General features: G+C 35.0%; 1 protein-coding gene and 1 pseudogene across 1 annotated transcript; one reads left to right on the top strand and one right to left on the bottom strand.

The window, feature by feature from the left end:
• Positions 1 to 203: 203 nt before the first annotated feature.
• Positions 204 to 1,393, bottom strand: LOC140866639 (zinc finger protein 1-like). Its single transcript, XM_073271667.1, has one exon. The coding sequence runs from the start codon at positions 1,088 to 1,090 to the stop codon at positions 401 to 403; it is 690 nt and encodes a 229-aa protein (XP_073127768.1). The 5' UTR covers positions 1,091 to 1,393; the 3' UTR covers positions 204 to 400.
• Positions 1,394 to 6,153: 4,760 nt separating this feature from the next.
• LOC140861411 (factor of DNA methylation 1-like) lies at positions 6,154 to 12,098 on the top strand (annotated as a pseudogene).
• Positions 12,099 to 13,486: the final 1,388 nt, after the last annotated feature.

Consider the following 13,486-nt stretch of genomic DNA (forward strand, 5'->3'; position numbering starts at 1 on the left):
TTCACATTTAACATGAAGTTTCTCTATCTTGGTTTTTACTAAATGAAAAAATATTAAATTTATCAACTTCTAAATTCAAGAATTTTTCATTGTACGGAGCTACTTATAATAATAATAATATTATTTTTAATGATGTATGAAAAACAGCAAATAATTTGTAAAAGTAACATGTTTCCTTAGATGAAAGGATGCTAATTAATCGGAGTTAATATGGAATTTGCTAATCTACACAGAAATAATAATCGGCAAACGTAATAGAAACCAAAAATTCTGATGTAATTACACAAATTTTTCTAAATTTTTTAAAAAAGAAACGAATATAAAATATTACTCAAAGTGAAAAAAAAAAAGAAAAATTGTAACAAAGCAAATATCAAATAAGCAAAAAAAAAAAATTATTTCAGAGTTTAAGAGATAAGTCCAAATTTTTCATGTCTTCTTGATTACCACGACTACTTTTCAGCTGAGAACTAGCGTCGCTCCTGAATCCTCCAGTAGTCGCATCCACCGCCGCCGGATATAACCTCCGACCACCGTCAAACCTCGCCGTCCCACCACCGGACGACTGCCCCGCTTGCTGATGATTCTCCGCCGCCGCCAGCCGCCCTATCGACGGGTGCTGATCCAGCGGCTTTCTGAACCATCCCTGGTTGAAGTACGGAGAAGCCAAAACACTCGGCTTATGTATCATAGAATGAACCTGAATACCAAGAGACCTGTTGAACGACCCATGCAGCGGGAGAGAAGCCATGCTCGGGTACCGGAGCTCCGCCGCCACGTCACGGTGCTGGAATCCGTACGCGCCGCCGCAGTACCGCTGCCCCCTCTTCGCGATCGTCCTCTCTCGCTTGTGCGCGTTCTGGTGGCCCCCGAGAGCCTGCGAGCTGTAGAATTTCCTGCTGCAGTAGTTGCATGAAAACACTCTCGGCTCCGATTCATGCAAATCGTGGGGCTGGATCATACTTGTCCGGAAAAGGGCTAGTTCTTGATTCGAAGCTTGATCTGAAAAATCCTTGCTTGACAGATTCAGATCAAATTCAAGATCGGGATTCTTGTTCTCTTTCTGAGTTTGAATCTGTTCTTCTTCCATTTTTTTTTGTTTTTCGAAATCTTGTTTCAAGCTCTTGTGGGGTGGGAGATGATTCGTGTAATAATAAGCATGATGGCGAATTTATGATCGATGATTAGAAGGCTTGAATCTTGGTGCCTCCATTTATGGAGGTTTTAGTTTGAAGTTTGTCTTTTTGGTGTTTTGTTTTTTCACTTGGGATGGATCGAGGGAAAAAAAATAAATAAATAAATTGAGGGTTTAATAATGGAAAGTGGTGTGTTGATTGATTAGGAAAATAAAGTTTGCGGGGTGCTATGTAAGGAATTGAAGGAAATTTTTGTTTGTTGTATTATCGAGAATTTAATAATTTCACCTTGAATGACATAAATGCATATATAAACACAATTAAACGTCCATTTGTACGAACGCGTGTCCGTAATTAATAATATTTTTAAGTAGGCAAACACTTGTATGCAACCGTTGCACGGGTCATATTCGTGTGACGGGTCTCTTATATGGGTTATCCATTAAAAAGTATTACATTTTATGTCAAAAGTATTACTTATTATTATAAATATGGATAGGGTTGACCCGTCTCACGAATGAGACCGTTGCACAGGAGTGTTACTCTTTTAAGTATGTTAAATTATAGTTTTGGTGTATATTCATTCGTCCCACTTGTTTAAACTGTATTTCCGTTTCTATCCGTCCTTTTATATAGTCTTGTTTCAATTTTTAATGTTATTTTTCTTATAAATAGTTTACCAATTTACTCATACTAAATGAATATTATTAACTACTTATATAATTATTTTATCATACTAAAATATTAATGGAATAAAGATCAAATATGGCATTGCTTTTAAAATTTTACTTTTTCACACACTTCATTAATCTATGTGAAAAAAAAAACACACAAGCATAAATGAGTGAGACATGAAAGTAATATATTTGTGTGTTTGTGTCATACATCTTTAGGAAAAAATGTTTTTTAATTTAGTCATGTATGTTTGTCACTTTACAATTTTGGTCCTCTATATTTTCAGATTTCAGTTTTAGTCCGCTATCTTTATTTTTTTTGGCAATTTTAGTCCTTTTTCTGATGTGGAGCTGACGTGTATAGTGCCACGTAATCATTTTCGAATAAAAATGACTGAAATTGCCAAAAATCAAAACATACAGGACTAAAACTGAAATATAAAAACATAAAGAACCGAAATCACAAAGTGACAAACATAAATGACCAAAATTACAGTTTTCCCAACATATTCATATATTATCAAAAAATTTCTGTTTTAATATATTATATATATTTTTTAATTTTGTAATTTCAATCATTTGTCTGCGCGACATGACATTGGTGTGATATTAGTATAACACTGATATGGCGTTACATGCAGTGACACTAAAGGATTATCAAGGAAATTAAAATGACCAAAGTGGTAGAAATTTGAAAAATATGAGACAAAAAATTGAACTTAGATTATAAATAACGTAATAATAAAACATCATAGAGATTAAAATACGAGATGGAAATAAAAATTCTCCCAACAACAATCCTTGCATACTTTTATGCACACATGAGTCATATTATAAATTGTTTTAAACAGTACATAACATAACTTTACTCTATAGTCTGGGTCAGACGATCAATTTAGATATAACTACGTTAGGTCTTACATTAAGTACAATGGCATGAAATAATTGATCTGGTGGGGCTCCAAGGGGGAGAAATGCATGTGTTCATGTACCAATTACCATAACTCTTCATTCAAACTCTTAATATATATATAGATATATATAATTTTGATATGTTAGGTATATGCACATACTATTCGTGCGAACATCTTAAAAAATTTAATGTTTTCTACAAAATGTTTGTGCAAACATCTCCAAAGAATTTAATATCTTTCACAATGTTCTTGCTAACATCTCGAAACTTCAACCAATATCCAATAACATGCGTCCATGGTTACTTAACTTTATCTCCATGCATATATATATATACACACACGCACACACACGTTACCCCTCTGCAGATGGAAATGAACCCCATTTATTAAACATGTTTCTCTTTGGTGCCTTTTTCTTTTGTCACGCACGTTGCAAATTATCATCATCTTTATAATATTTATTCCATAATGAGGTTTGACATTTTTGTGAACTGTCTTATTTTTTTCTTTTTCGATTGTTGGCATGTTTCATGCTAAAAATAAGTGAATTAATATATAAATTACCTACAAAATGTTATATGAGATAATTTCGATATATATAGGAAATATGAAGATACATTAGTGTTAATATATATATATATATATATATATATATATTATATATATATATATATATATAATATATATATATATATAATATAATATAATTGATGATAGATATAGGGCATGGTTAGACGAAAAGGTACCCTTTTTTTTTTGACAAAAATCAAATATGATAATGTTTGGATACCTTAGTGATAAATAGTTTGTAAATGAGATTTAATTTTACACAAAGAGTTTTTGCTTATTTGAATTTTTATCAGGGTGTTGGTGCAATTTGGACAACAATATACTATACTATAACGTAAATAATTATAAAGAAAAAGATTTGAATTTGAATTTGATGAAAGGAATATTTAGATTTGACCAAATAGTGTAAATCCAAAGGCTAATTAAATTTGATTTCTAAATGGATATAATTTAGTTCCTGTTTTACCCACTCCAATTGTCGTGAACGTAAGAGGCTCAAATGGCATAACGCGTAAGAAGTTATGCACCATTAACTTATCGATAAATGTAAATATATATTCAAAATTTGAGAATTAATAAATTAAGAAATTTCGCGTAGAATTAATATCACTTAAAGTTAGGAGTAAACTACTAAATTTGATTTCAGCAAAATGCATTGCTGAATCACGCACTGACGAAGGATCGGAAATTAAGCAACTCTAATACGTAGGGAGTATAATTTGCAACCTCTAAGTGATTTTTTATTTTTTATTTTCCATAAAATCGTGAGGAAAAAAAATATTAATAACTTTTTTAGAAGTTAGAAACACAAAACCCTGATTTTTAAACCCAAAAAATGGATAGACGATGCTCATGATTTATACTAGTTAAATTAACTATTGTAGTGGTGTGTGGATGAAACCTACCATTTTTATTTTCCATAATTTTCTCTTTTCAATCAAATAATATAAATTATTTCATGATTTCTATATTTACATTTTTTTTTTCTTCCATTCAATTAGATTTAAATATATAAAAAACCCATGATATATAATAGTCAAAAAAGTCTTTTTAACATTTCTACTTGTATTGAACCAAACTTCCAAGCAAATGGAAACATATCCATATATATCTGAAATCATTTATATATCTAAGTTTGGGTCTTTTGAAATTTAACAAACTCGAAAGTGGGACAACAAGTGGCCGACACTTACATGGTGAAGCTGATGTTGAAGGCCCTACTCAAATATATGCTACCTTAGTGCTATCCTATAATGAGATATCATACTAACTTGGATTTCTTCAACACTACACATGTCTTGTGTTTCCAAACTACACTCGATACTTTTGTTTGGATAAGCATCGATCCAAACACCAAAAAATATATATCACTACTAAACAAATTACAAGGCAATAATATATGTGATCATATGATTCATGCTTTCCTCGATTTTATCGGGGTCGGTATATTTAAGTAATGTTTGAGAGAGTTTATGAGGAGCACTTTTCAGTCTTTTCATAACAAAATTCTCAATTTTTTTTTGGGAATTTTTTTAAGAAAAAACTGAGAAGTGCTTCCTAAAAATTCTTCCAAACACTACGTTATCCGGTTACCCGCGTGGATCTTTGTCGTCGTAGAGTAAGCTAGTTTACTATTTGGCTTGAATCCCACTCTCTTGTTTCCCGTGTTTTATGCGAGTTAAATATAATTATTCAATCAAGTAATTTTTTTAGGATATCGTAGCAGAGTCGATATTTTCATAATCTGTTATTAAATTTTTCAACAAACTCTTATGAAACTTTTTACGGATTAATTTTGTGAGGCGGATTTTTGACACGACCCAACTAATGAAAAAATATTATTTTTCATTATAAGTATGGATTGAGGTGACCTGTCTTACAGATAGAAATGTTGTACGTAAGATTGTCTCACAATAGACCTACCCGGCCGGTTTTATTGAAATAATAAATATTAGGGGCCATATTTTGAGTGGAAAAATTAGAAGGGGTTTTTTTTTTTTTTTTTTCGTGAAATGCAAGTGCGCATCGCCTAAAATTTATATACTATGTATGTTACTTTTCCGATAGTGAAAGAATATTAAGAAAAACTTGTGATGATGCCTTTATCGCCTTTTGAAATAAAATTGGTATCATTTTCAGATTTCTTTGTCTGTATATCTTTGTGTGATCATGTTTTCATGGGACACCAAGTGTTAGACTTGGGCAATTTTCTATCCCTATCCATATAGAAAAAGGACCCCACCCCACCTTCGTTTAATTTCTTCGAGTGAATATATGATTTTATCCTCATACCATTATTTTATTTTAAATATTGTATTATGTTACATGTCTAAATTTATTACATTAATGTTTATACTCGAGACACTTCTAGCTTAACCATTTGCGATGGGAGGTTTTTCTTTTATTTTAAAAAAAAGTGTTGGGATTAAAAAACCAATCAATTTTAGGAAGGTGACAATGTTAAGCATATCATTTTTTTAAATCATTTATGTTAGTATTATTTACGATTTGATCAATAGTCATTTATCAATTTTTATTCCCAAAAATACCCATTTCCCAAAATTCCACGGTTTATAAAATAAAAACAGAATAAAACTTCATATGTTATATTTAAATAAAATATTAATCTAACTTCATTATATATATTTTTATATTATATTAATATTTAATTATGTTAACATTTGGTATGGTTCGCTGTAATATAATATACTCAGTTTAAGCCCATTTTATGCCAGCCTAAGGCCCTAAAGTCAAGAGAATTAACTGGATTGGCCCAAACATGAAAGCCCATTTTTGTTTCCAACTTTAATTTAATGTTCCCAGTTTTCCGACGGATCACCACTTCACCTCTCGAGTGAGTGTACTTCCAGCCCACTTCTTCCCCATTTCTCCGCGGTTATCTAGGGTTTCGACCTGCTTCTCCGGCGATTCACGGCCGGTATTCTGCTCCCCTGGTGTTCTCAGCCTGATTTGGTGAGGTACGCTCACGCGGAAACAGACTTCGTCCCTGCATTCGTCCCTTTTGCTGAGAGGTCAATTGCTCTCGTCGAGGTAAGAAAATATTTAGGCTAGTGTGTATGTAAGCAACAATTGTATTCACTTTTTGGTTGAATTTATAGCTTACAGTATGGTTTTTAAGTGTAGGAACGTGAGCTGAAATTTTCCCTTGTGGCTCTGAATCAACTCGATTTGTGGATCGGCTTATTGGTGAGGTAATGGCAGAAATTGTGTATCGATGTAGATTTTGTTTCCTGCAATTTTTAGCTTTTGCTTAAGAGGAGAGAGGCTGGATTTTCTTTTGCCTGATAAAAGAGGTGCATGCACATTTGCTAGGAAAAATTTTCCAACCGAACTGTTTTTACTTTTTACTTCTCTGCGGGGGTTGGTAAATACTAAATAGTTCAATTTTGGATCTTGAATGTGCTACTGTAAGCTGTTGAGAGAAATGCAACATCAATTTGCTGCGTTTCTGCAGTTGGTAAAACAAATATGGGGTTTGATAGGAAAGCTTTCTCAGTTCTTATTCATTAAGTATGGTTGTGTTCTATTCCCTAAGTTAATGTTATCAGCTTTTTGTGCCAGAATCCAATGGGAGTCTGGTAGACAACCATTAATTTGTGTGCTGATATAACCGAGACAATTCTGTTCTTTATGATTTGACCATTTTTTTTTATTTCTATTCACGTCAACTTTCAGTCCCCGCAAGCTACTATATGTTTGGCTTGATTTTAGTTGAATATTTTAGCGGTAATGGGCTCATTTTTTTGATCTCAGATACTCTGTTCTCTCTCTCTTTCTCTCTGTTTTGGTCATCCAGAACTGTTTTCAATTAACTGTTATGTGTATTGCTATTCAGATGGAAAGCAGCTATGATGAACAGTCGGATATCAGTGATTCTGAGATTAACGAGTACAAAGAGAAACCTTATGAACTCCTGAAGGCTGGTACTTATAAGGTTAAGGGTCCAAATGGTATCCTTAGATGCCCCTTTTGTGCTGGTAAGAAAAAGCAAGACTACCACTAAAATCATCTTTTTCAACATGCCATTGGAGTATCTAAAGGCTCGGCCAATCGGAGTGCCAAACAAAGAGCAAACCATCTTGCACTATCTGAATATTTGGAGGCATATCTAGCTGAAGACGCAGAACCTGTACCACAGCGTGCGGCACCTGCTGATAACTCTAAGCAGCAGGAGTTCTATTGCTGGCCTTGGGTGGGGATTGTTGGTAACGTATTGAATACATCAAAGGATGACAATTCTGTGGACACCCGTGGGTATTTGCTGAAGAAATTCTCCAAATACAAGCCTCAAGAAATTGAAATTTTCTGGGATCATGACCTACAAACTGCGCATGCTTTCTTAAGATTTGATCAAGATTGGACTGGCTTTAAGAATGCAATGGAGTTTGAGAAATCGTTTGAATGTGATGGCCAAACCAAGAGAGAATGGGCCGAGCGGAGAACTTCTCCAGGCTCAAAGATGTATGGTTGGTTCGCTCGCCAAGATGGTTACCAACCAGAAGTGCCTGTTGGAGATCATCTCCGCAAAACTGCAGAACTAAAAACGATCTCAGATCTCGTCGAGGAAGAAAAAAAAGATTCAAACAAGGTCGTGGTTAATCTGGTCCATGAGATTGAGTTGAAGAATGAAAACCTCGATCAGTTGCAAATCAAATACATTGAACGGACAATGTCACTGAGTAGGTTGCTTGAAGAGAAGGATGAACTTCATCACACTTTCTGTGAAGGTGTGTTTCCCCCCACACTCCCCCATCCCAGCTAAATGCTAATGTTCTTCCGAAGATTTGCCATTGCACGACTCTGTCTAACACTTCTGTAAAAGTTTTTCTCAGTTTGATTAGTTTCCACTCAGTAAAGCCATGTGTATTCTTTTACTTGCGATTTTCATTCCCTATTATGATCTCTGTGTTTTCTGTACCTCTCTGAGGTCAAACTGAAATTGTGCTATTTTTTTCAGAAACAAAGAAGATGCAACGTAATGCTCGGGAGCACATTAAGCGGGTTTTGGATGAACAAGAAATGTTGAACTTCGAGTTGGAGGTGAAGAAAAAACGCCTTGATTCATGGAGTAGAGAGCTGAACAAACGTGAAACTTTGACTGAACGTGAGATTGCTTTGGCAGAATTTTGTGGCATTCACAAGGCAGACATAATGGATGATGTATGTCAAGCCTTAACTGACCTCTGTTATAGAATTGAAGTTTTCAGTGACTGTGTATGAGTTTGTTGAATTTTATGAAATCCTTTTTGTCACATCCTTCCAATCTATTCTTTTTGGAAATATTTTGATATGTAAAGCTGCAATATTTTGTGTCAGAATAATTTGAGAAACAGTGCTCTTCAAATGGCTTCCGAGGAGCAAAAGAAGGCGGATGATAATGTCCTAAGACTAGTTGAAGAACAAAAGGTTGAACACCCTTGATTTCGAGGCTTTTTCTCCTTTCACTTGCACGCTAAGTATGCCGCATATAAAGCTCAGTAATAAGTGTTTTTTTTTTCTCGTCAGTTAGTACTCGCATGCATTGCTTTTTACATGCTGTGATGCTTATACTATGCAGCGGGAGAAGGAAGAAGCTCTAAAACAGATTCTTGAGTTGGAAAGAAATCTAGATGAGAAGCAGAAACTAGAGCTGGAAATTCAAGAACTTAAGGGAAAACTAGTGGTGATGGAGCATCTGCGAGATGAAGATGATGCTGGTGCCCAGCAAAAGATTGATGAGATGAAGGAGCAGTTGGAGGAGAAAGTAGAAAATTTGAGTTACCGTGAGGAATTGAATCAACTGCTGGTTACTAAAGAGCGTGAAAGTAATGATGAGCTGCAAGAGGCTCGAAAAGAACTGATTGCGGTATGATATCGATTATATTAAATATGGTCTTGCTCTTTCTTGTGTGGTTCTGGTAGTAGATTAACCTGGTTTTAAAGTATAGCTATTCGGAAGTATATGAATGTTGCCAAAACATAAAAGGATTTGGAAAAGATTTGTGAGGCTACAAAATGGGATGTCAGGTGTGGATATTTGGGTGGCTCCAGGCATCGACAATACATGCCATGTGGTTGTTCATTAACGTGTGATGAAATAACCACTGATTCAAGAGTTGTCAACGAACTTCTTGATTGGTAAACAGGATTAGTTTCTTTGGGCTTGATCGATGGTTTGATACTAGTAAATGTGATGACACGACTATTGTGCATCTCCATTTGATGGTGTTAGCTACTAAACCGTCACACAAAACTATTGATATTCATTAATGTGTAATTTTTCCCAGGGCTTGATTGATTTGCTGAATAGCAATCGTGTCAGCATTGGCATTATGAGGATGGGTGAACTTGACGAGAAACCCTTCAAGACTGCATGCAAGGCAAGGTTTTCACCAGACGAAGCTGATATCAAGGCAGCTGAGCTTTGTTCTCTGTGGCAGGAATCGATGAAAGAGTCTGATTGGTATCCATTCCAAGTCATTGAAGATGAAAAGGGAAATCCTAAGGTTAGCTTAAATTGACCTATATGCATGGTTTTCACTGTAGCCTGCGATTTCGATGTTATTCTCGCTGAGTGGTCTAATATTTGTCATTCCAATTCTTTTAAGCATGTTACATGTGAATGCCTCCAGTGTACTCATTTGCGAATCATTTTCAAAGTTTCAAGATGTCACACATAACAGTTATTGGTGTTTATTTTAGATATCGATTAAGGACGACGAAAGGCTACACAGCCTTAAGAATGAGTGGGGCAGTGAAGTTTACGAGGCAGTGACCATTGCCTTGACTGAGCTACGGGAGTACAATCCGAGTGGATGTTATGTGGTTCCTTTGCTTTGGAACTTCAAAGAGAACAGAAAGGCGACCTTGAAGGAAGTCATCAACTACATTTTCACACAGTTGAAAACTCTGAAGCGGAAAAGAAATTAAACAGGTGCACTTGCTGTCTCTTATTCGTTTGCATCTCACTGATTTGCAATTCCAGTAATTAAGCTTGAATGGTTTTTTCGAAGCCAAATTTGTGCGGCCATATGGTTCAGAATATGGAAGCTTGCGATTTCAGGATTCAGAATCCTGATGGGGTATTTACTAGCGTTGCAGTGTTAGATGATATGTGTGTTAAGAATTGAGGTATTTGCCAACTATTCGATATTATTCCATATATGGAAAGCTTGTGAAGAAAGAAATTTATGTATCCAAATCTAGTTATTCAACATGTTCCCGTTTCTTAGATGATTGACCCCCCATTTTTCCCCTTGCGAGTGGATAAATCAAGAGTCGTGCGAGATAGGAAATTGAATGACCAAATATCACCACATACTTGAAGCACTAATCGACTATGATTTCTACAAACTCGGTGACAATTTAATTTTAATGTTTGAAGATTAAAGTCAGGATTATAGATTTTCGTTTCCAGGGAAAAAAACATTTTGAATTTTGTTATTGCCAACTGGGAAAATTTTAATTGATTGGTCGATTACTCGATAAAGCTAATGGGAATTCAATCGGCTTTTTCCACTAATCGAAAAATACTTTTTCACATAATATCATAAAAGATCTTTGATATTTTATTATAACTAATAGAGATATCCAGGTACATAACTTATGTACATCAAATTATCGTGTCATTGACCAAACTTTTTTAAGGATTTTTATTATCTGAGTAATGTATTTGGATAGATTATATATAGAGAAACTATTTTATGAAAAAGTATTTTGTTAAAGAAAAAACAAAGAAAACTAATAATTAAATGAATAAATCTGTTGAAAACAGTTTCATTGGTAAAGACAATTTAGATTTTGGTACTATCATTTAAAACAGAAAACAATGTTTTTTTTAAAGTGTGGTATTTCGCATATTATAGTCGTTTTATTTTTCTTGATTCATTGAGTTTTTCAAATAAATGTCCGATAAGTGACTTCTTTATTATTTTTTTGAAAATATTTGCTGGACCAACATGCAAAGATGGCATTTGAACTTCTGGTTCTCGGGTCTGCGTAAATTATCTACACCGAGAAAAAGCTGGTATTCACTCGTGTATATCATCAAGCATTCTATTTCCCGGTGTGTGTGCTTCGTCTCCTTATTCACAGAATCGTTTGTGTACATACTTGTATACAGGTGGAAAAATGTTTTATGGAGGCAAAAGTTTTTCACTCTTGGTTCCAGTAGTAGTAGTCGTAGTTAATTGGTGAGTTATGGAGGATTTCTTTGCACTAGAATCTGCCCGAGTATAGCTGATTTCCTGTTTCATTTTCTATTTAAGCTGGCACAGTAATGAAGTTTCGTTCGAAGTCGAAATCTGCTGCAGTGGAGTGAGAGGGCACAACTAAGCACCCTACATTGTCTCAGAAGTTACCTTGTCATGATTCTTCGAAGGCCGAGCAGGAGAAGTGGAAACGCTGTCTTCCCCGCAAATATGTGAAAAATTTATAGTTCTCACTTTCTTGGATGTAACATAGCATGGGGAAAATGAGGAGGTGCTAAAGCGAAACCTCGTGTTAGAATGTTTTTTATATGCTAAGAAAATGAAAATTACAGAGCTGGAGGCGATAGTTAGAGGAGAAAATTGAGGAGATGGATGGCAAAGAAGATCTAGATGGAATACCGAGTAGCACCGAGCTCCAGTGGGATGATACACCACAAGATGCTATTGCGCGCTATCGATGATTTAAATGTAGGGCGATGGATTTCTTGTGATGTAATCTAATCTATATTTCACCTATCAGTATGTGTGGTTTGATGTTGTGTTAACTTCTATTTGAAAATCATGTGAATGTATGGAGTCATGTGTGGGAATGTCCGTAATTTGTTTTGGAGGCGAAAGAGTTCTAACGTGTAAATTCTCTTGAAACCCAACAAATCTTCAACATCATAAAGTATATATGTCGAATTGGCTTCTTCATTCTTAGGACTCGAGGATCTTTGGGTCCCTTCTACCCTGCAAATGTTGAGGCCAAAGCTGCTTAGTTCTTCCCGAAATGACATCAAAATGGAAAAAGATCCTCTGGTGTGGAGAGAGAAACAACACATGATACTGTGTATTAAAATATACATGAGATCAATATTCCATGTGTGTAATTAATTAAATAATTAATTATTTAATCCTGTGATATGAATTACATAAGTCTATTTAATGCACAATATTTTGTGTTGTTTCTTTTTCCACAGCAGAGGATCCAGATCTCATCAAAATATTGAAAAACCAAGCGAGACTGTTGTGAGCCCAATTTCTACGAAGAAATCAATACAATATATATATATATATCTCAGAGCAAGCTCTGTAATCCCTAGCCAAAATTGCTAGTAACACCCTAGCCAAAGCTAGTTACAAAATCCAGAATAACCACTTAATATCCTAACCAACTATAACTCCCACGTTTTATTCTTCTTCATTCTAGCATCATAAAAAAAGTTTGAGACTCTTGGGCCTCAATCCATCAAAACCCATAAGAAAGCCCATGAGACTATACTCCATAACAATACTCCCTTCCTGAAAAATAGCCTTGTCCTCAAGGCTATGATTTGAAGATGGACTCTTGTTTTGTTCCTCCACACAATGTAGTGGTAGAGACCAGAATATCGACCATCAGAGATATGAAGGCTGGCATAGAGGTACCCGATGAAGAATCTTGTGTCCATTTTGGAGTGTGGACTCTTCCAACCAACATCAAAAACAACTATCTCAAACTCCAAGTAGCATAACATATTACCAGAATTGAGAAAGCCCGGGGAATGCTCTTCAGCCCTCAGCTTTGTAATTTTCTTCACAAACACATCTTCCATCTCATCAAAAGAGATAGTTTCCAGACCAAAATAACAGAATACACCACCAGGAACAAGAAAGTACCTGGCCCTGTAACTTTCTTGTTCGAGAATTAAATACTCGTACCAATCAATCTTAAGATGATTAAGGTAGTGTTTGTGAGAGCTTCTTAGAAGCACTTCTCAGCTTTTCTGTTAACAAAAATGTGAAATTTTGTGAAATTTTGTTGACGAAAAGCTAAGAAGTGCTTCATAGAAGCTCTCCCAAACACTACCTAAGAGTAAGGACTTCAGCTTTTTCACTGTATAAAACATTGATTCCAGCTTTATCTGCATTAGTAGTGTTACTCTTTTTGATAGTAACCTTGCGGAAATACCCTGCAACTTCAGTTGGGTCTACTGGACCTGCATCTTTACCAAATAAGA

The sequence above is a fragment of the Henckelia pumila genome, chromosome 4 (assembly GCF_033568475.1).
Source record: "Henckelia pumila isolate YLH828 chromosome 4, ASM3356847v2, whole genome shotgun sequence".
NCBI lineage: Eukaryota > Viridiplantae > Streptophyta > Magnoliopsida > Lamiales > Gesneriaceae > Henckelia > Henckelia pumila.